The 24,839-nt window shown below is 40.8% G+C and overlaps 1 protein-coding gene across 1 annotated transcript; it reads left to right on the plus strand.

Annotated features, from left to right (window-relative positions):
* Positions 1-39: 39 nt before the first annotated feature.
* LOC307252197 (noelin-2-like) lies at positions 40-23,566 on the plus strand (the record flags this gene model as incomplete). Its single annotated transcript, XM_080029812.1, has 8 exons — positions 40-242; positions 6,644-6,793; positions 9,031-9,186; positions 14,579-14,798; positions 15,521-15,627; positions 20,502-20,678; positions 21,242-21,415; positions 23,246-23,566. Exons 1-8 carry the CDS (start codon positions 105-107, stop codon positions 23,564-23,566), a joined length of 1,443 nt encoding a protein of 480 aa, XP_079885938.1. The 5' UTR covers positions 40-104.
* Positions 23,567-24,839: the final 1,273 nt, after the last annotated feature.

A 24,839-nucleotide genomic window follows, 5' to 3' on the forward strand; every position in this document is an offset into this window, starting at 1 on the left:
GCATGACTGCTGTCAACAGTTTGGACTGTGTGTGAGAGCGAGCCAGAGTTTTTTTTGTTTGTTTGCGTGTGCAGCGGTGTGTGTGTGAATGTGTGTGTGCCAGGATGAGTGTTCCCATGTTGAAGATTGGCGCGGTGCTCAGCACTATGGCTATGGTGACTAACTGGATGTCCCAGACTCTGCCGTCCCTGGTCGGACTCAATGGAACAATCATCTCCCCTGAGGGCAATCATGAGCGGATCGTCAGTGTATGTATTTTGTGTGTACGAACACACACACACACACACACACACACACACACACACACACACACACGCACACACACACACACACATATAATGTACCACACTGTTATTTTTTCAATACAAAAGATGCGATTTTTTGTTAGTAAATCAATGTTAGTATTTTCCGACCAGCAGCTGAAGTTATCTTGTGTTCCTTCAACCTACACTCACATGCTTCAGTGAGCTGTGTCGTAAACATCAACCCCCACTCTCTGTACATGTAACTGCATGAGCTCTCTAATGTGACATTCTAATGAGAGAAATTGCTCTTCTAAAATTGCAGCATAACATCTGTAATGGTATCTGGAATTACAGGGAAATAAGTCAAATTCAGGGATCCACACAATACTGTACATTAGGGAATATTTTTCCCAAATGCAGCAGATATTTGATCTGTTCCTTGTTGCAGCAAATAGCAAAGAAGGAAATAGAACAAGATGAAGAAAAATAAATGCTCATAGCACAGTGTCTTGCATGTATGAGGAAGAAATGGCATTGACAAATACAAAAATTACTAAATAACCTTTACTGTTGATATGAGTCATAAAGAACACATGAACAGTACACACACACCCACACCCCCACACACACACACACACACACACACACACACACACACAAAGGGGTAATAGGATTGCTCCCGCTCTGACTTACTAGGGTGATATTTCTCCTGGGGAAGGCTGACTCACCCGTGGGACAGCCAGCAATTTGTTGCCCCTAGCAACGCCTTGGCAACCCCAGCCATGTAGATGCTGGACCACTGCACATAAAGCTCGGTTAACTCTGCATATATACTGTGTGTGTATGTGTGTGTGTGTCTGTGTCTGTGTGTGTTTGTGTTTGCATATGTGCACGCGCGCTTGGGCTTTGCATGATTTAGCTTTCTGGCTCAAAAGGCTCCCTCGCAGCTGCTGTGTGCCGGCACTTTGCAAGTTCAGCAAAGTGCATGCAGTTTCATGCAAGTAGACGCCTACACAAAGCTACACGTGTGTGTGTGTGTGTGTGTGTGTGTGTGTGTGTGTGTGTGTGTGTGTGTGTGTGTGTGTGTGTGTGTGTGTGTGTGTGTGTGTGTGTGTGTGTGTGTGTGTGTGTGTGTGTGTGTGTGTAGAACTGGCTGAGAACAGATGGAGGTGCAGTGTTGCTTCTCAATGCTACTTAAGGGGACGACGGAAGACAGAACATCTTTGAAATATTATGTTTGTTATGTGACCGTGAATCAGTTTGATGACGTGTGAATAAACTGTGAGCTGGATCAGAGGTTTGCAACCTGTTTAGTCAGAAGAGCTCTGTTACTCCATCATTGACCAGCCCTCATGTACAAAATGTGTTGTTTTAAACTGATTTCAACAAAAAAAATGAACACATTCATATGTAAAATTAATATTGTGACCGTATTTTTTTTAAGTTTGCTGGGTCAAGTTTATCTATGACTTTCAGCTATGTAGTTCAACAAATTATCCATTACCTTAACCTTTGTTTTACACTGTTCAGGTGTTACCGCTCAGATATATGTAGATATATTCTCTAAATCAAATTTTTCAAACAAGTCGACCCACACACTCTTTTAATGTGCCCTTCTGGCTGCTGCCCAAGTAGATGCCCCTAGATAATGACAGTATTCAGTCATTGATTCTCATGTGTGAATAAGCTGTAACACTTGTTTGAGTATTGTACGTAGTCCTCCCTCTACTGTCTCTGCCTCAATCTGTTCAATCCTTCCAGGAACTCATCTCTGTTGACTCTCCACTCCCTCACTCTCTGTCTCTCTATTTGCACCGATCACAATCAGCTGAGCTGCCTGAGTAGATTTTTATCATTCTCTCTCTTGTGTGGAATGAGCCCTCGGGTGGCCATATGTCCTCCGTTTAATTACACTGAGCCATTCGAGGCAAACGATGCTTATATTCTCATCCCATTCACGTCCTCCTGCTTTAACCCCGCACCAATCCTGTCGGCCTCATTGTGAGCCGGGCTTCAAGGTTACCACACCGCTGCCAGCTGATTGATTTATCAGATGTCTTGCTTCTGCCTTTCCCGTACCACCTCCCACACTTCCTCCCCTAGTCATTTTTCTTCTTTAAGGGGTTTATAGGGCAGCTTCCCGTGACAAGCTGTTCTTTGTGTCAGGTTGAGCTCAGCCGTGCATTTACATTGTTCTTAAACATTTATACTAAGTAGGTCAAACTCAAGGCCTGGTTAAATTGCACCTGAATGAGCTCATAATTCCATGGGGGCTCTGATTAAATGTGTCTCGACTTGGGTCCGACCATTTTGACCCATGGGAAGCAATTGCTGTCACCTCAGCACTATACTGACCCCCCCCCCCCCCCCAGAAGCGTGTTATCAACTAAGGTGATATTTTAATACATGCATGTGTCCATAAGCTGCAGACCTTAAAATAACAATTTAATCAATTAAGCATTTTGTTCTCCTTAAAAAAAAATTGCAATATTCTCTGCAAAATATTTAATACTGAGTAGGGGAGAACGGGGTAATTTGTCACACGGGTTGGTTGTCACAATCGTTACATCTCGGAACCAGAAGGCGCTGTCTGTGAAATTTTTGTATGTAAATATCCAGAATTGGGATAAGAGGTCACATACATAGTCTTCCTTGGAGTTAGACTGCTGAATTTGAGGTGAGAGGACTGTTTGTGTTTTTCACGTCAAATTGAAAATATTTAGCTCCTCAGTATTTTTCTTCTAGGCTTTTACAGAATGGGTTTATAACAAAACACTTGTTACCCATAAAAAGTGTGAAGGGTAAACTATAGTTTAGATTGTGGTTAGCAAGCTAATTAGTTGTCAGATGGTTGTTGGCCTTGATGCTAGCAAAAAATTCAAGTTGGGGTTGGTCGTCAAATTTTTGGGGGGGTTGGTTGTCACAAGTTATCCAAAGGCTACAGCCAGAAAAGGAACCCAATAACAAAATAAATTGTCAAGCTGTATCCTCACTGACACCCCCGAGAAGGAAAGAATAGAGCAGGAAAAGGCAGCTAGCATGCAAAGGAAAAAAGGGCAACAAAATCAAAACAACCCAGTGCATCCCAAACTAGACAAGCTGCCAAGGCTACAGTAAGTTATATAGGCCTATTTGTCAACTTGACAATGCAATTGCATTTTCAAATTTAGTTCTACTTTCTTTCCTTCTTTTCAAGATTATTCCCATTAAGATAACATTGTGACAAACAACCCCATAGTGTATGACAACTAGGGTTGCTGGACGGGTCCCGGGATTTCGGGATTCCCGCGAAATGAGTCAGTCCGGGAGTACCGGAAATTGGCCACGGGACCCGTCCTCCCGTTTTTTTTATTTTTTTTTATTCTTTTAATTCATTAATAGTGGCCTTTACTAATCAAATATACTCTCGCCATCATGGCCTTTTCATAAGGGAGGCTTTTGACGTGTCTGGTAATACAATGACATGCGAGTGGAGAGAGACGCACTACCGTTCTACAGACGTGGCGACAAGCGGCCGCACTAAACTGTTGTTACGTCTGTAACGCAGCTGACATGCGAGTGGAGAGAGAGAGAGAGTCCGCAGTTCTACAGACGGAGCGACAAGCGGCCGCACAGCTAAACTGTCACGTCTGTGCTCCTCTCTCTCTCACACACACACACAGGCGCCTGCAGCCTGGCACAGCTGAACAGTGTTTTACTTTTCTCTCCTCAATGAGATGGTGATATATATTCACCATTCTTCTGTATTCAAGTCAAGATTGTATGATGAACATAAAGCAGCCTGTTTCTTTTGCTGCTTTCTCTTGTAGCGACATGAATCTAATGAGATGAAACAGCTGGAGCATCGCTGTTCGCCCCGTTCCTTCCACCAAACACTAAAGTGAAACCTAGACCTAATCCACAAAGTAGACATTTAAACCAACCCAAACTGAATAACTAATCCACTTATTAACTAAACAAATGTTAACAATATGAGTAAATATTTAACAGCAGCGACACAGGGTTGTAAACAAAAGTTGTTTCCATGGTTACCGCACAGCGTTTCCTCGCGGAGCCTCCTATCTCCGCCGGTCGAGTGCACAGACAGAACGTCTCCTCCCGTCTGAAAACGCCTTTAGATGACTTAACTTTTAATGCCCTTAGTTCATTCTAGAGCTAGCATCCAGTCTGCCCTGGGCTTATGAGGCTATAACGTGCCCAATAAACCACTCGGCCGAGTACGTGGGTACAAAATAAAGTATTAAAAAGGCACTTCCGGTTTAACGGGAATTCCCGGGATCTCCCGGGAGGAGGCTCTTTTTTCCCGGGAATTGAAAAGGGTCAATTCCGGGAATTTTCAGCAACCCTAATGACAACCGACCCCTTGATGGGGTTGATCGTCACAATGTGTAAGGGAGTCTTTGATGATTAATTTCTTCTTTATTACAATAAGATAGAAAAAGTGAAGGGTAAACATTTCTAGCCAACACTTTAAGCTTCAATGTAATGTAGGAATGACTATCGAAAGATGTTTAGGTGATGAGCAATTCTCAGTAGAGTAAAAAGTGTGCCTACTTACCCCGTTCTCCCCTACCTACTTGAGATTCCATTACAATTTTCAAAAGGTTATTCCAAGAGGTTTACTTTAGAATACATTATACTACATTCAAACCTACAATAACGGATTTGGCCTTTTTTTCCTGAACAATAAAAAAGAAAAATGCACTTAACTGAGTTGTAAACTCAGTTAAGTGCACTCAAAACAAAAGTGTTTTTATTAAATCCGAAATGAAACATTTCGGTTTTAATGTCATGTTTGAAACCTATTTATGGATGGCCATAAAGAAGCAGATGTGATAAAATGTGAATTTCATATGTGAATTAAATGGTGCCAGCACAAGGAGAAGCGAAGTTGTGCATTAGTATGGAATGTGAGTCGGGAAGAAAATCTTTTTTTGTGCAAATTTCTGTGGAGACCCTGGGGAGACAATGACTTATTGCCAGTGAGAACAGCAGCTCCGGCTGAGGATGTAGAGGATGGAAACGTTCCAGTTCTGCTGCTAGCTTTCCTGGACACAGACATGTGGGAGATGTCACAGCTGATTTTAGCTGCAAATGGCAAATATCTAATTTAGTCGTGGATGCATTTTGGCGCTGTCAAGTTCAATAAAGTGCAAAGAGCTTGCACTCTCCATTTTACGGACCTAAGTGGATTACAATACACTATTACAATATGTGTCTAGTCGGGAGTTCCTGAAATCCTGCAGAGATTTTACCAGCAAGATAGAATTAGAAAAAAATATATTTTTATGACAATATTTGTCCATTCCTCAAACAACAGCCTGACTATTGTTAACATGTTGAGCAAATGTGTGCTGTGTTAGAAAGGGAAAAAACTATTTCTGTGCAATGAGTCATTGGGTCCTCTTGGTAAACACTTCACACCAAATAACAAAACGCGTCAACACGCAAGTGCTTTGGTGCTTTATTCATGTTTAAATTATTTTGTCTTTCACTGTGCCACCATAAAAATAGCAGACATTTTATAAATTATTCCTGCACACGTCTCCTATATGCTGTACTCATGCTCTGTTTTTAGAAGGTACTGTATATGGGAGGCAGGATGTGTTTCAGCCTGAAGGGTAGTAGCTCCACAGGGGGTTTGTGATGCAGTGCAACTTATTCCAGAAAACCCTTTCTGTCCATAGAGCGCGTGGTGTCTGCACGTGATGGAAGCATTATCTTACTTAAGTCACAATGAGTGGAGGTAAAGGGACACATTTTAGATTTATTCGATTCAATCAAGCTCTAATTTGTTGATTGTGGTAAAAATGTGATGCATATTCGCTGCAAGTAATAATGAGTATGTAATTATATTAATCTTTTCATTTTTTTAGTAAATCAGTCCCTTGTTAAATCAGATGAATAATCCAACATGCAAATATATTTCAATAAGCAAAAGTGGCCAATCGTCGGGTTTTAGAAGCTGGAGCCAGTCACTTCATGCAATTTTCAATTGAAAAATGACTTGATTTCATTGAATATCAAAATTGTTGACAATTTGTACAAAATACATTCCTTTACTTTTACCTTGCTGTTTTAAAACTATACTGTTTTAACAATAAAACAGTAGGCTATAAAATATCAGAAGAAATGCCCTAAAGGCTGCTAGTGGTTACTAAAATAATTGCAGATAACTTGCAAACAACCTCAAACTTAAATCAAGTGGAATATACAACTGAAATGATTCAAGTGTGTTTTATAGGCCTGACATTCTAAAAAATGTGAGCTACTGAAGAAACTAAACACAACAATGAATACTTTGAGTTTTACTTTGCTGACCTTCTCCTCTGTTGAATGTGAGGCGTAAGTGGTATTCCTGCAGCGACTTCATTAACACAGTGCCTGTTTGTGTGCAGGGTTTGTATCCGGGCTCAGAGGAGGGCTGGCAGGTGTACAGCACAGCTTCAGATCCTGACGGCAGATGTGTTTGCACGGTGGTCGCCCCGGCACGAAACCTCTGCAAACGAGACCCTCGGAGTCGACAGCTACGTCTGCTGACGGAACAGGTGTGTGTGCGTGTGGTTGTGTTATTGTGTTTGCCTGACTGTGAGTGTATCCCTGCATCTTTCAGTGGTCAGCATTGCAATGCAGCACAGGGGAGAAGCAGTGTCCTGGAATGAAATATTCACTGGACTGTCTCTCCGTTTTGACGCTAGCAAAAACACATGTGTGAACAGACAAACACACACACACACACACACACACACACACACACACACACACACACACACACACAAACTCAGGTTTCACTGACAGATGTATCCCTGATACATCAGTAGCTGTATCCTCTACAGACTCCAAGTCATTCAACATGCCAGAAGAGTTTACACTCAAAGGAACACTGACAGATGGGTGGCAAAGAGACACTTTGTTTGATGTTGCAGGGTGCAGCTCTGTCTATGCGTAGTTTGTCTATGTGTTCATATATGTGCGTGTTTATGTGAGCATCTGCATCTAGCTGCCTAAGCCCCTCAATGTATACGTGCATCCTGAGAGAAAAATAAATGGGAATTGTGACAGAAGTTAATGAATTATTGAACAACCACCAGGGCAGCAAACATTTCCCGAAGCATGCACCACTGCAGCACATCAGGACATATACATCCTGTATTCTTGCCAAAGCACACGGGTGATAACATCATGAGGATTATGACTCTCTCTATGATAAAGATCTTGTATATTATGTATGTGTGCAAACAGATTGGAAAAAGGGGGAAGGTAGAAGAACACTTCTCCTCTCTGCTTCCTCTGTTCCTACTGAGAGGCTTCTGTGTTTGTGAATGTTAATTAGCACAGTGATTCTTTGAAAGGGACACCGAGATCCTGCTGTTAGTGTGTTTGTGTGTGTGTGTGTGTGTGTGTGTGTGTGTGTGTGTGTGTGTGTGTGTGTGTGTGTATCGTGTGTATCGTGTGTATGCATGTTTCTTGTTATTCGCAGCGCTCATCTCCGGTCTGCTCAGCATGTGTTAGAGCGAGGTCGTGTTTGTTTGCATATCACTTTGGGATATCTGGGTCCTTTTTTGATGGATTTTGTGTTTATTCAAACTTGTTTTTCATCCATTTATCAAAAGACATGTGAAGCATTTATTTATTTAGAGAAGAAGATTCTTAAGGTGAAAGTGTCACGTTTAAATGGATCTAATGAGGAGCTCCTTCAAATAGTGATCCTCATCTGTGTGGCTTTGCTTCATGTTGTCGAGCCAAGGCGGTTGGATTATAATTATTAATATTAATTTGTCCCAGAGATTCCTGCCGCATCTCTTCTCAAACTGATGTAAATGATTTTTGTCTGTGGTGTTGAGAGATTACAAAGTTGTATTTAAAAAATTCAGAAGCAATGTGCCTTTTCAGAGGCAGTGTCTTCCTTAAAGTCCTCTGTGTAAAGTTTTTTTAAAACTGAAATCAGTCCGTCTGTTGCAGAAACAGGCCCCATGCTCCTTTTTGTGATAATTGTTTTATTTTTAGCCACGCTAACAGCCAGGCAGTGGCAATGTAGGTCGGTTTGTCCGGACTGAAATATCTCAGGAACTACCAGACGAATTTCCTTGAAATGTTGAACAGACGTTTTGCTCCCTAGAGGATAAACCCTAATGACTTTAGTGATCCATCAACTTTCCTAATTAGGTCGGCATATTCAGTTCATAGTGAAATATCTCAACAACTTAATGGATTTATTGCTGATAAAATTTGCTACGGATATTCATGGTCCCCAGGGGATACATTCTGATAATCTTGGTGTAGCTCCATCAACAAGTCAAAATGGTAAGGTTTAGTGTTTAGTAGCTCATTTTAGCATGCTATCAGGCTAAAAGTTAGATTGTGAACATGGTAAACGTTACACGTGCTGACCATGAGCCTCACAGAGCTGCTATAATGGAGTGGAAATCACAAACAGATATCTCCCAGGCAGATAGGATCATCATATCTATCTACATGACTAGATAACAAGAGAAGTACGAAAGAAAATGTGTCTTTTTGAAATAAGAGTGAATCAACCCTTCAAGTTCTCCAACACATCAGCATGTTGCCATATTGGTAAACAACAGGTGTTTTGGAAACAGGTGGCAGTAGTCAGACAGCAGCCAAAACCAATCATAAGCTTTTCTGGCACTGCAGGATTCTGACAATAATCACTCATAGCATCAACCGTATGTGTGTGTGTGTGTGTGTGTGTGTGTGTGTGTGTGTGTGTGTGTGTGTGTGTGTGTGTGTGTGTGTGCGCGTGTGTGCGCGCGTGCGTTAGGTTCAGAATGTGAGTCAGTCCATGGAGGTGGTAGACCTGCGGACATCCAGAGACCTGCAGTATGTCCGAGACACCGAGCCGCTGGTGAAAGGAGTGGAGGGACGTTTACACACCTACGTGGGCAACCCTCGGACTCTGACGACAAAGGGCCTGCAGGTACTCACTCACTCACACACACACACACACACACACACACACACACACACACACACACACAGTGTAAGACGCGGTCGCTGTAGGGAAGACACAACCTTCGGTGTGAAAACATTGATTTCACGCATGCCAAGCTGAAGTCCCCTGCAGACGAGCAAGCGTTTTTCATAAAGGGGACAAAATGTGTCTTGAAGCTGTCAATTCGCTCGCTTCATGTCTGCTTTGTAAAACGTGTCACAGGCTTTATGTTGATGGTACTAGCAAAACCACAGCATCACTGCACACATTGAGACTTCAAGCTGAACAAAAAGAGGCAAAAAAACAGAATATGTCTGGATTTAGTCTGACATTTAAATATTAATGATTCAATTTACATAATATTGACACACAAGAGCAGAGGCAGTTCATGTACAGCATACATTTTTTTTTCAGTTTGGTTTTGGCATTTTAAATTTGCAGGAGAGGAGAGGCGATTACCTGAAAGTAAGGCTTTTATTCAGTGGAATCTAAATGTATTGCAATTTCTTTATTTAGGAGCACTAATCTCATCAGGCTTTGTGTTCTCTTCCATGACGTCGCTGGCAGGCGTCAGGGCGAACAACAAACCAGCAGGCAAGAGGAAGACCATCTCAAAAAGAACAGAGAATTAAGAGATACTGAGTCAGTGATCTGAAGAGTTAAATCAACTGAGCCACTAGTCCAAGTCTTTAATCGGGGGATGAGTACTCCTACAATGACACTGAACAAGTTCCTGCAGATCCTTAAAAAGTTGAAAAAAGGCATTGAATAAAATCTAGGCCATCTAAAATAAGGTATTTAAATGTCTTCAATCAATATTTGAAAAGTCTTTATGATGCTAAGACATGGGAGGTATTATATTATCAACCTTTTTTTAACATTGCAATTTAAAAACTTAAAGTATTTGGTAACATCTACTTTTCAAAACATTTACCTGCTTCTCACATTAACATCACAGCATGGCATAATCCGATACAGACACGTTTAGATATGTACTTGACATACTACTATTACTTTTTGGCTTTCCCAATGACATTACAATGTCTTAACAAGCCTACAATGTAACATGCTTAAAGCTGTAGGAACCCTGCTGAAATATTTGGTCAAACAAACCTTACAGTCACTTGCACACTGTCTACACCTGCATGTAACTTTCATGGATTGGGGGATTTGTATCTTGTTTGATGTCGGTGTGAAAAGTGAGCTAAATATGGCTGAAGTCTTTTGGATGTAGGTCACATGTAGCAGTTGTTTCAACTGCATTTCAATGACTATCTCTGTCTGTAGTTATGTTTCACATGTTTGAAGTGTAGTATTTTTAAAACCTAATTTAGCCGTTTTTCTAAACTAAACGTCATGACATATTCAGTGTTTTTTTGGCATAGTAAAACAGTTTTGGCCATGTGATCTCATCCGACCAAAATAACACATAACACAATAGAACTTATTTGCAATGAGTGACAGACTCCGTAAGAGCACCTTATTTTTAGGGACTTAGCTTTTTGATGTGGTCATACCAAATTAAACTCCAGGGACTGTTCAGTGATGAAGGCAGCAGACATATTGACTGCCAGGATTTGTTCACATGGCTCAAATTGATTAAACTTTTACCTGCAAGACCGCAGGCTATACAAACTCATATACTTGTGAAACTGGCTACAGAAACTCTCATTCAGTAAGTATTGATCATTTGTGTCCTTAAGTGCAAAGGCAGTGATAGAAGGCAGTGAAGATAAATGTTTAATAAGGCGCTGTATAATTCACAGCTTAAGCTGGAGTGTTGATATCTTGGTATGTTAGCTCCACAGCACCCACATTATGTGTTAATGTTTCTACAACAGCTTACACAGGACTATCTATCTATCTATCTATCTATCTATCTATCTATCTATCTATCTATCTATCTATCTATCTATCTATCTATCTATCTATCTATCTATCTATCTATCTATCTATCTATCTATCTATCTATCTATCTATCTATCTATCTATCTATCTATCTATCTATCTATCTATCTATCTATCTATCTATCTATCTATCTATCTATCTATCTATCTATCTATCTATCTATCTATCTATCTATCACACACACACACACACACACACACACACACACACACACACACACACACACACACACACACACTCCTTATAGTACCTCCTTAAATAGAGAGAATTTCCACCTCCCCATAAATCCATTCTGCCTTTCATCTTTAGCCGAGCATCTTCTTAACAACATCATGGGCTCCATGGGGTCTGTTTTTAAGTTTCCATGCAGTTAGAGTATGTGTGTGACTGTGTGTGGTGTGTGTGGTGTGTGTGTGTGTGTGTGTGTGTGTGTGTGTGTGTGTGTGTGTGTGTGTGTGTGTGTGTGTGTGTGTGTGTGTGTGTGTGTGTGTGAGCGTGCTTGTTGCTCCTCCGGGGGGTTTTCACAGTCATAAGCTTTTGCCCTTGCGCTGAGAGGCAGAACTGGTGAATATTTATGTGATGTGCAGCTACAGAAAGTTTATCAATAACTTAACAGTATTTTGGTCCCAAGGGGTGAGGGGAATAGGGGAGCTGGAGAAGGGGAGGTCAAACGAAGAGATTAAGACAGAGGAAGGGAGGTATTGATTGAGTGAGTGCTTGAGAGAAATGGAGGGGAAAAGGCATGGAAATACAGATAAAAAGATGGTTTATTGGCTATTAGCATTTTTCCCTGTGGGAGGGGAGAGGATGAAAGTGAAGTATAGGAAAAGTAAAGGTTAGGCAGAGGGAGAGAGATAGAGAGAGAGAGAGAGAGAGAGAGAGAGAGACAGAGGGAGAGAGATATAGAGAGACAGAGGGAGAGGGAGAGAGAGAAGGGAGAGGGAGATAGAGATAAATAGGAGTGAAACGGGGGAGAGATTAGGAGGAGACGTGGCAGGGGAGGGATTAGCCACGGTAAGTGTTTACTATCTCACAGGCCATGACATTTTCAACATTTTGTCCAGATTGATTTTTTAATACAAATTAATGAATTTACAAATAAATGCATATGCAAAGGCCAATGCCAATTAGTGAGGATGAAGCGGACAACATTTAAGGTCAACCCAAGCATGTAAAAAAAAATAAAGATAAAAATATTGCAGTTAACAGCGTTTGAAAATGTTTTGCCGCAATGTCACAAAAGGTATTTAGGTTCTGATTTGAAGATAGCAGGGGATGGATTAGGATTAGACACATAAAGTGTTTGACTGACTGCCAAACCTGTTTCCTGGCTGTGTTGTGCGTGTGGGGGTATGAGATGTTCTGAGGAGATGAGAAGGTTTTTGTCTTTTTCGCTTTTGACTTGTCTTTTAATCCTTGTACTTTTTTTTCGTATCAAATCCAAGTCTCTCCCCCCCCCCCCCCCCCCCCCCTCCACACAGCAAACTGTTTTTTTGAGGGGATTTGAGGGTGAAGAGACGTGTTAAGTGTGCAGGCTAAAACCACCAGAGAAAAATGAAATATGTGAGTTAGAAAAATCCTTTGTCTTCCTGCTGCGACACACAGCTGTGTCATACAATATAACAAATGCACTCAATATTGATTTCCCTTCAAGCTGATCGCAGAAAAAGTACTGTTCACTCCATCATCAATGGGTCACCTTTGTACAGTGTGAGGCAATTTTTTTAAAAAGATCAATTTTCATTCAAAGATTAAACAATGGATTTGAGGACAAAAAATGCAAAGAAAAAAGACTGTGTTACCGTTTTATACTGCTTATCTGGGTCGCAGTATTATATAGCGAGCAAGGCCAGATGTACTTTCCTCCAGCCCCATCTACCATCTCCTCCTATGGGATTGTGTGGCGTTCCCAGGGCCAGATGGAATATGAAGTCCCTCCAGCATTTTCTGTGGATGCTTTCCATTTGGCTAACCTGCTTGACTCACTCTCACGTCTCTCCCTCGTATCCCTGCTCCACCCAGGGGGATGTGCGAGAGGGAGAGAGAGATGTGAGGAACACACGCGAGGGCGGAGACGGCAATTAGTCATCATAACCCACCACAGCATCTTAACTGTCAAATGTGTCGAAATAAAAAAATTTTGCGCCCAACCAAATTAAAAAAAACAGCTGAGGTGCAGTTGAAGTCCAAGAGGAACAAAAATACACCTAAGGTTTGCACATCCAAATTGATCAGATTATTCCTTTCAGGCTCAGGCTATTTTAGGACAGTAATAACTGTGACACAGTGATAGTGTGTCTGTATTAGACTTAACTGTATAATTTCCCTCAAAAAGCCAAGATGCACTTTGAACAGAAAAAAATAAAAGCACAGAAAATAAAATTGGCCGATAAGGATAAAGAAGATAGCTCCAAAGAAGCTGCAATATGGTACAAGGTACGACTAGGGCTGGCCCGAATGCCATTTTTCAGGCTTCGAATATTCGTTGGTTTTTCCGAGCGAATATTCGAATATTCGTTCCAGAAAAACACACCATCAAAAACAACATTAAAAAAAAAATATATATATATAAAAAAAAATTTTTTTTTAAACGTTAATAATCCCTATATACTCCCTGGAACCGATTTTGACAGTATCTGCATATTTTGTTGAAGATTTACGCGCTCGGAGGTGAAGTAATGGATGCGCTATGACACTTAGTGATGTAATATCCTCCTAAATGAGCAATACTACTACTACTACTACTACTACTACAATATTACTAACTTTTATATCCAAATATAACATTATTTGATGACATTATATTGCAGTACTAGCTTCTTGCAAAAAAAAAGTTAAAAAAAAAACAAAAAAAAACAAAAAAACGAAGCTCCGAATACTAATTTAAGCTCCGAATACTAATTTAAGCTCCGAACGAGTATTCGAATATTCGAATAATTCGGGCCAGCCCTAGGTACGACCTGACATCGTCACATAGTTTGTGCCTAATTTGACAACAATCCCTCAATGCATTCTTGAAATATTGTGCTCATAAGATTTGAGGTCACACTGCCCTTAACCTCTGGGGGGTATTTAAGGAAGAAGAGTTTACAAACTCTGAGTTTAATCCTGCGCTCTGAGTTGGCCAACTCTGAGATGAGCAACTCTGGGTTTCAGAACAGTGGATCAGCGTTGGGTCAATCAACTTTAAGTGTTTTTACTCTGGGTTGAGGGCATACGTAAAAGCCATCGTCAATGGATCGCTGATAACATGATTCACCATTGAAACAGGAAGTTTCGGGACATCCTAAATCTTTTTTCTACCATACTAAATAGTAGAAAGTATGCGATTCAGAACGCAGGGATAATGCTTCCGGCCTTTGGCTATCGGAGGCATGAAAATAGATGCTTTATCAGATCTCACCACATTAGTGCGGACCCCATTTTCCCTCCAACTTCTCTTTCCTTATGTCTTTGGTGCACCCACAGGAGTTGAAGGGCCAGATGTCCCAGCTGCGGCCCCTTCTGTCGGTGGTGGAACAGTACAGATTGGACCTGCAGACGCTGGCCGCCCTGCGACTGGAGCTGCTCAACCTGTCAATCATCCTGACGGCCATTCAGGAGGAGATCGGAGCGTACGACTATGAGGAGCTGCAGCAGAGGGTCCTACTGCTGGAGACCAGGCTACACAGCTGCATGAACAAACTGGGTACGTGTTGGAATCAGTCAGTTAGTAATAAGCAGGAAAACATAGACAAGTAATATATTATTGTCTTTTTCAATAATAACTAAAAAGGTTGTATTTTCAGCATGGAAAGCCAAGTACATTAAATGCCTGGCCTTTAAGTGGTTTAAGGGGCACGGATTATACACTCAAAGATGAGTTTAGTGGTCACCAGGAGAACTGTGAACATTTTTATTTTTGTGGCTCTGAAGGGTTTCTATGAGGCTATGAAGAATATGTTTCTCAAGCAAGGAGGGATCATGACAGTGGCATGACATCAGACCCATGACAAGGTCAGATAAAAGTTAACCATATTAAACACATATTAGTGAAATCCACTACCAATGCTGCTAATCCAAAGCGGCCACTGCTATTCCTGCTCTGACTTAAATTTTAATTATAAATATTAAAAAAGAGCCTTTCACTAAACTTTCAAAAAAAATCATTCAAGGTCGAAAAACAAATACTATCTTTTTTGAATAGGTTTCATGAAATTCAGTTGAGAGAGGTGGAGGCTGTTCAAAAAAAAGCATGTGAAAAGAAAAACTGGACATGTGACCTTGTCAGGCAACAGTACTCACTGAAAACCTTGAAACTACAAACACACCTTGTTACTTCTCTTCCATGATCTTTACATTTAGCTCACTGTATATATATTATAAAAACATTCATTGTAGATTGAACTATGTGGATCCTTTTGTTAACAGGTTGTGGGCGTCTGACTGCAGTCAGTACCCCAATCACCGTGAGAGCCTCAGGGTCACGCTTTGGCTCCTGGATGACTGATGCCATGATTCCCAGCTCCGACAGCAGGGTAGGTGTGCAGGTGTGTGTGTGTGTGTGTGCGTGCGTGCGTGTGTGTGTGTGTGTGTGTATGCGTGCATGACAAGTGAAGCAGGCCTTGTCGAATGTGGTTGCAAAGCTCTTTTTCTGTCTGTCTGCTTTTATTCTAAAGTGACTTTTGTGTGCACTCTGTCACTCTGTCTTCACTTACTATACCAGCTTCACCTATTTCCTACACACACACACACACACACACACACACACACACACACACACACACAAACACACAAACAACCGTTTGGCAAGCACATATTAAGTTGCCAAGGCGACTGTCTCCCAGTTGCCAGGTGTGATTTATATTGCCATGGTGACCCTTGCCTGTTCCCTGTTAGAGCTTTCCCCTGGTGATGAGACGCGGCTATACACAGCAGCAGTATCCCAGTTATTACCTTCTGTTTCCCAGTCAGTCTGACGCTTGTTGCACCTTTGTCCCAGGAATAGAAATATTTTTCTGTGTCTGTCTTTTAAATGCTGTACACAAGATGCTCCTATTTGAAATTCAGCGATGCACAAGGAATACAATTTATACCAATGCAGTGAATGATTTGAATTATAAAGAAAACCAGTGAACGCAGCAAAAAGATTTAATCTGCTGAAATCTGCTTTTATCCTGCTTTCCTTCAAGCTGTAGACCTCCCTTGTAAACAACCACGCTTATGTTACATTTAGTGTTTCTACCAAACTGCAGTGTCTATCCTTGAGGCCCCCACAAATGCATGGGATGTATCAAACATTTGAAAAGCTGATATTCAAATCCTACGTCATTTACAGATACACCATGGAGGTACTAAGGAGAACTGGTTACTTCTTTCAGAAATTGAGTCCAATTCAGTTCAGTGAAAGTCGCCCACTCAGTTCATTCAGAAACACCGTCTCTGCAGCTCCTTCATGATTCTGCGTGAGAAATTCATAAAATTCAAAGTGAGTGGCTGAGTCATGCATAATTTTGGGGGGTTAGTCATGCTTTAGATAAATCTGCATTTTACAGCCGCTACTGTATTCCTCAAAAAGCATTTTCTCATTTACAGTCATGGGAAAAGGAGCAGATATATTAACCCATAAATACACTTTTCTAGACGTTGCTGCTTTTGTGCCCATTGAACAACTTTCTAATTTCAATAATTGGATCTTTGCAAGTGATATCCAGTTTTCCTTAAACCCATGTTTTCAAAGCTAGCTGTTGTCTTTTTACCATCCTTTTTGTGTCTGACCATGTGCTTGTGTATGTGATGTGCGTCCTCGCGTTTGCATAATATACAAGCAAAACAGGGACTACTGTATTAAAACAAGCTGTCACATATTCTTACTTCCAACTTCAACATACAAAACGAAAACGTAAAAAACATAGTCGGACTTACATTTTCTTTACTTGCAGTAGGTTGAATGCTTTGCACTTAGTGTATTAAAGCAAGAGCATTGCATCCATTTAGCCTGTGTCTATCAAATATGAACAACTAAAGAGTCACAAAAATCATACAATAATTAACTCATTGAATGTTTCACAACAAGAGGAGATTTTCTCTCTCATGTCTGTGAACACTCGCAGCATGTACCAGCAGATGCCCTTTGCAGCCTTTGATTTTTCATAAGGTCATGACTATAAGGTCGCTGTTATTGAGCATCAGAAACACCGCCTTCCAGCAGGCAAGAGTAATTACATTTTTTTACATTTATTCTAAATTGGATTTTCTTAGATAAAATCATATAAATTTATAGGCTGAACAACCCGTCTTATCAGCTTTGTGGAACTAGTGCCTTTCTCACACACACACACACACACACACACACACACACACACACACACACACACACACACACACACACACACACACACACTGCATGTGCAGTAATTGTCATAAATCTTTTGGTCTCCATGACGACAGTGTCTGCACAGGGTCCCAGTTTGGCATTTATGAATTCTTCATTAGCTCATTTGCCAGTGAGTGGGTGTGAAATGTGTGTGCACACATTACACTTTATATTTTAACACATACACGCGCATGCACACACCTGTCGCTGTATTTGAGAACAGCTGCTGAGGTGTGTATATCCCCCGAACTGTCAAGATGTCTCTGCTCATAGTGTGAGAGGGAGAGTGAAGGATGAGAGAGACACAGCACGAAGAAAAGAGAGAGAGAGAGAGAGCACGGTGCCTTTTGGTGAAGATGTGTGGAGCGGGAACATGCGACGGGGAAATGAGAAAGGGATTGGATAGATGAAAGAAGCATGGGTGGTCATGAAAAAAAAGAATACAGAGGAAAGAGAGGTTAAACAGGTTGCAGTAGGCATTAGAAATTGGTTTGAATTTTTAGAGGCTCATCCGTTGCTGTAATCATTCCTCTTCTCAACACTGAGAGTGAATAGATCCCTTCTCAGCAACACTCCACTGTAATAAGGTACAGAATCCACAGTTCTTGTTCTGTGTGTAAGTTCAGCTGAAGGTAAAAAGAGTTCTTTAAAGTCTCAGTGACACAAATCAAGTCTTTTTTTTCGCTGTACAAAAGGCCTGTCTATTTTCCAGATAGTCTTTCTTTCCTTCAAATAGAGTTACCCAATGTGGCTGGTGTGAGGGTTAACACCAACCACGGGTAAATAATTGTTGCCACCGCTTGTGAAAGTTGCCGCTTTGGTGTTATTTTTGTACTGATTAGATGAATAAATATGATCCATGTGAAGTCTAGCTTGCCAAGCTCCATGTGTTTGAAATCAGATGTTTAAACACTGCACTTGAGATTATAGCGCTGTGAGGAATTGTTTAACTACTGACTACAATAATTTTATCTTCTGTTGCAATAATCACCAGATAAACAGTAAATACCATGTTTGCAGTAAAGCTCTAACTTGAAAAGCTGCATTTATCGCAATGCAATATGCAAGGATTGTTTTTGTTCAACATTTACATGTTTTTTTTCATGTTTTGGTAATGTGGATGCACAAAGAGTAAAACCAGATGTGTGTTCAGAGGCCGAGTGTGTCCCACTCTGTGTGTTTGACAGTTCCACATTATAAAAGTCAGTGACATTAGTAATCCCACAGTAATAATGCTCATTGTGGCTCTTTATTTCTTCATGAACTCTTTGTGGCACCAGAGAACATATTGGCACATAACCCTTGTGATGCATTACCTGCTGTCAGTCATCGCAATCTGTCTTCTCCTCGTGGGGTCCACGAAGCGCTGGTGATGCAGTGTGACAGTCACCCAAAGCGCTTGGGAAGGCGCAGGAAGAAGACAGTGTTGCAACCTTTACAACTCAAGTGTCGGTTAAAAAAAAAGGTGCAAAAAAACTCTTTTCACACACCCTTTGTTGTACAATCAGGCGTCTGGAGCATCTTTATTCAAAGCAAATGGCAGGAGATTATGGCTTGCCAGAAAACAAAGGTAATCAAGTTCCTTTGAAACACTGTTTTAAAGGGGATTCAAACAGAGAACGATTTATCAGATGCACTGGTGAAGCAGGGAGTAGTTAGAATGTTGGTGGGAGATAAAGAGTGATCAGTCTGTTTCATTATCTTTGCTAACAACAAGCTGGGTCTCAATTAAACATTGTGTTATTGAAGTCCTTTAGAATCATGGCAATCAGTTACCTTTGTCTCTCATTCAATTGGAATTTTGATAATTGCGACTACATATTTACTGTAATTTAAAAAAGGGTCCAGCCGCTTCAATAGAGACTTTAATTTCTTTGACCCACAAAAAAACTAAATATCCTTCATCTGCTCCCGCTTTTCAAAGGGACTAAACAGTCTTTTCTCACCAACAATGCAGACCGTTGCCAGTGCGCGTTGCTCTTTTCTTTCATCTACTTCACCTGTTTTGTCTCTTTGAGGTAATTATTCCAATTTTCCCATCTCGTGTCCTCTTTCACCTCTTCGTCTTCTCTCTGTCTCTGTCCGTTAGTTTCTCCGGTATTAGCTGTTGCTAGCAGGTGTCAGCTAGATTACATTAACCCTGCGTTGGTTTAAATATGCTAATTACCATAAATATTTGTCTCTGGTCAACTCATTTTAATCAACATTTGGTTGATTAAAAAATGGTCTTAAATGTGCATTTGTTGGCTACATATATACATCATGCTAAAAGATTGAGGCTAAAGCTGCATATCCCACTACAACATCAGCATCCTCACCAGTTGATTCATGTCAGAGACATTGACATAAAACCTCATTGTTGTAACATTGCAAGGTAGAGCCAGTTAGCTGTGGTAATATAGTGCAGTGATATAAAGGAAAAGTGTGATATCACTGACGGCTTATCATACAAAAATATAGCCTACTTGGACAAGCACAACAGGGTTAGATTTATGAATTAATGTTTGTATTTTTAAACTTAATGTTTCCCTTTGGAAATGATGTGCTCCTTCGGTTTTAAAGCGATGCTGCAGGTTAGGTTACTTCTGTGAGTAGTGAGCCAATGTTAGCAGTTACACCAAGATTTACACTATTTTTGGTTTAAGAAAACAAATCGAAGAAAGCACCAGCCTCTGCACTCTTTGGATATTTGGAATCTTTCTTACTACTGCCCCTATGCACACCTCTTCAGCATGTGGAGAAATGTAAGCTTGACATACAGTACCTGCTGTGCCTAGATACGGTTGCTAACCTATTATTACACAACAGCTGTTGGGTTGATTTTTAATTGGCCTTAGGTGCCCAGTGGCCCACAGGGAGTTTAAGTGCTTTGCCAAGAGCTAAACACCATGTCATTGTCTAATCAAGTCACTGGTGGTGTGCATGGCAGGTGACCATTATTAGTTAACATGATTTAATGCTTGGTGGCTTTTCATTTTGCAGCCTGAGTAAAATCAGAGTTAACCCCTTCTGTTTCCCTTCCTCTTCCTCGTTCAGGTGTGGTCGATGGACGGCTACTATAAGGGCAGGCGTGTGTTGGAGTACAGAACCATGGGGGACTTCACAAAGGGCCAGAACTTTGTGCAGCATCTGTTGCCCCACCCCTGGGCAGGAACGGGCCATGTGGTTTACAACGGGTCCCTCTACTACAACAAACACCAGAGCAACATCCTGGTAGGAGAGTGTGGCTGGAAGCTCTTAATGGTCTTCTTGGTCAAAGTTATTTATTAGATCTGCTTTTACCATAGGAGCCCTCTAGAACACTCAGGTCCTCTGGTAGAGGCCTTTTAACTGTTCCCTAAAGAAAATACAAAGAACTATGATGAGAAGTCTTTTTTATTATTACGGCCCTTGTCTGTGGAACAACCTGTAAGAGGATCAGAGGGCAGCAGAGGGTGTTTTTAAAAGAAGACTCAAGACCCACCTTTTTAGTCTGGCTCTTAAATGAATCTCATTAACGGTTTTCAATTATATTTAATTTTACTTGTTTTACAATCCTACTATTTTATTATACTCATCAACTTAATTTATTTAGTATTTTTTATTTACTTCATTTTTATTTTATTATTATTCATTTAAAGCTTTTACATAGTCTTCTTAATTCCTGCTATATACCTTATTTTTTTATTTTTTATTATTGTATTGATTGATTGATCATATAAACACAGGAGAAGAAGCAAGAGTTTGATACTGAGGTCACCAGAGTGAGAGATGCATTATGCGTCTGTGTGTTTCAGGTTCAGTACCATTTCCGCTCTCGCAGTGTGTTGCTCCAGCGCAGCCTGAGCGGGGCCGGATACAACAACACATTCCCATACAGCTGGGGAGGCTCCTCTGACATCGACCTCATGGCTGATGAGATGGGACTCTGGGCCGTCTACACCTCCATCCCAAATGCTGGAAACATAATGGTACAGGCTGCCCCTGTGTGTGTGTGTGTGTGTGTGTGTGTGTGTGTGTGTGTGTGTGTGTGTGTGTGTGTGTGTGTGTGTGTGTGTGTTCATGTACTCGTGTGATGATAACTAAACCAAAATCACAAGCAAAAGAAGATGAGAGTGCTTTCTCACTGCAGTATAACAAGGGACAATGTAATGTTGAATTAATAATTAATCTATAAAACCTAGCCACGTTGCTATGTTAAATATTGTAATCTATCATAATTAACAGTATTTGTGTGCAGTATTCCTAACACGATGGTAATACAGCTTGCAGCTCAATTTCCCTACTACCATGCACACAATACCTTTACCAAAGGGAACAATAAGAGGAGTGTGACATACAGTTCATCTAAAGATTTATGGGTTTCAATAAAATGCAAATAATTCAATAGTCAAACTTCTGAGGGTTCATCAACATGACAACTATATACAAAATGAGGGGGCGCCCTTAGCTCAGTTGGTAGGTCGTCCCCCCCATGGGCCTCGGCCAGCAGCGGACCCGGGTTCGATTCCAGCCCGCGGTCGTTATCTGTCACTCCCCTCTCTGCCCCATTTCAACTCTGTCTCTACACTATCAATAAAGCATAAAAAAAATGCCAAAAAAATATCTTAAAAAAATAAATATATATATATATATATATATATATACAAAATGCAAATAATAACTTCCTATTTGAACAAGAAGGAAACTGGTGGGTGAAAAGAAATTGCAGCCCACCATATAATACCTTCCCTCTATCGTTTGTTTAAACCCTCCCCCACAACAAAATGATGTAACTATCTGAGAAGCAGTCAAGCCCCATTGCATTTATGTTTATTACTTGTATTAATCTGAGGGACATTACAGTCTCCCTATCTCTCCACACAGACATATCAAATGTTTTCTTTTTATTGCCTGTTATTGGCTTGGGAGCTTCAGTGTTCACTTTTTCCCCCCACATATCTGGTCTTTTATTTGTGCACAAATTTAAATTTGCATCAGCAATTGACTTGACATGCAAGGCTGCGTGCTTCGACAATCGTGTTTATATTATAACATAAACATAAAGACGACGTTAACATTTGTTTTATGGAGCAAGGCTGCAAGCTATTTAAACTGGAGTCATAATGCTACATATACAAGTGAAATGCCATACCCCTCTATACCACCAACTAATCACATTCTCCCAACTTGGCGGTCTATATACAGTAAGGATAAATATATTTATATATCTAATAATAAAATAAATAATAAAACATTTCGACATGAGGTGTTAAGCTGAATACTAATAGTGATGACATTTTACTGTTAAAACTAAAATTGTTTCGTGCTCTCTGATGGAAAAACTATGGGATGAAAGCATTCTTTTAAATATAACTTTTACATTTATATTCGGAAATTGCTTGTTACCTATTGTCTGGCATATATGCCAATACAAATGTATCTACAGTAAGCTTATATTAACTGATTCATCAGCATAGCTGTATCAGAATATATAGTAAGTAAATAAGTAAGTAAGTAAGTAAGTAAGTAAGTAAGTAAGTAAGTAAGTAAGTAAGTAAAATTTATTTATAAAAGCACACTTACATATGATTAAGTGCACTTAGTTGCTCTTCATCAATATCTGGTCACACTCAAAAGGCCTCCTCATTCAATTCAACAAACATTGTGGGATTATGAAAACAGGACATTTCTACTTTGTTGTCTTAAACAAGAGCAACCCACCTCTGCAATAAGTTATTGATTGATTTCTTTATAGCACTGCGTGACCTGTTTTTATGGTGTTTCGATTTCTGCCAACCCTCTCCCTCTCCTGTCTCCAGGTGAGTCGTATGGACTCTCGCTCGCTGGAAGTCCTCCACAGCTGGGACACAGGGTTTCCTAAGCGCAGTGCAGGGGAGGCCTTCATGATCTGCGGGACCCTGTACGTCACCAACTCCCACCTGGCCGGGGCCAAGGTGCACTTTGCCTACCACACCAACTCCTCCACGTACGAGTACACTGACATCCCCTTCCACAACCAGTACTCTCACATCAGCATGATGGACTACAACCCCCGAGAGAGAGCTCTGTACACCTGGAACAACGGACACCAGGTCCTATACAACGTCACACTGTTTCACGTCATCCGGAGTGACGGATAGATCCACACATACAGAATAGTAAAAAAAAAAGGGGGGAGTAATAATAGTGGAGGATGTGATGGGTAGTTTAAGGGTACTACAACTTACAGAACATACACATACAAACTCACACACTCACACAAACAGTGGCCATTCACGGGCAACAGAAAAATGAGCACGGTGTGTGTTTGAATTTCAATGACTTCTAGAACTGCCAGAGCTCACCGGGCTAATAACTACACACGAAACACTTGTCAAGCACACGTCTAAAGGTCACAGACAAGAGAGTTTCATTACGACAAAGAAGATGAAAATTAACTGCCTCTGCCGCGGAAGTCGGACAGCCTGAGCTCATCCATATTCTGTTGCGTTTTATTCCACTTGTGTCTCGAGAAGTGAATTTTGGAAGTTAAGGTCAAATTGTCTGAAAAAAAAAAGATAAGTAAATGCAGCTTGTGAACTGAATTTCAACGCGCTTCAAACGTCGAGCCACGACGACGGGCCGGATGGAGATTTGTGATGTGATCGTGGACGTGTTCAGTCAGCATGGTTGTTCATTTAATAAACCTAACTGTCAAACTTTGACTGTTGTCTTCTCTAGTAGTTGGTGCAGGGAGAGTGGAGCGAGTGAAATAAGCCATCAGTTGTTGTTGTTGTTGTTGTTGTAGTTTTACCTCGGAGGCCTCAGCTGACCTGAAAATACAGAAAGGCCCAGCTGAACCATTTTGAGCTTATGTAACCGAAAAGAAACCAAACAAAAAAAAAATAAGACTAACAATGACCTCCAACACAAATCCAGTGTAAAATAAAGGCAACCTAACTAAAAAGCTTTGTGCTCGGCGGGGACATGGGCTCCGTCTCGCCACTCTATTGACTGTACCTTACGGGAATACATTTTCAATCAATGCAGGTTCTCTATTTTCTTTCAAAGGTCTGGAGAGGTGTTTTGAAAAAGAGAAAACGAAGAAACACTTTATATGTTTGCTTCATAGTCATTAGTTCAAATCTTATGCTGCTTCCAATCCCGTTACAGTCCGTCGTGTAATCTACCTGGGGGATATTTTCTGTCCCTCTGTTTTTACCCTTTAAGGTTGTGCGTCCTCTCAAGCAACATAAGTAACTTTGGAAAAATGGCCCAAAAAGAAGCTTTGTCTGCCTAAAGGATCACCTCAACATTTGCTGCCATTCCTCAACCTGCAAGCGTCATGTAAAATGAACTAGTATGATTAACACCAGCAGCTAGCTCCAGTCATGTGGCCCACATCACTACTATGTAAATATATGAAGCACATTA

The sequence above is a fragment of the Ammodytes marinus genome, assembly GCF_949987685.1.
Source record: "Ammodytes marinus genome assembly, chromosome: 6".
NCBI lineage: Eukaryota > Metazoa > Chordata > Actinopteri > Uranoscopiformes > Ammodytidae > Ammodytes > Ammodytes marinus.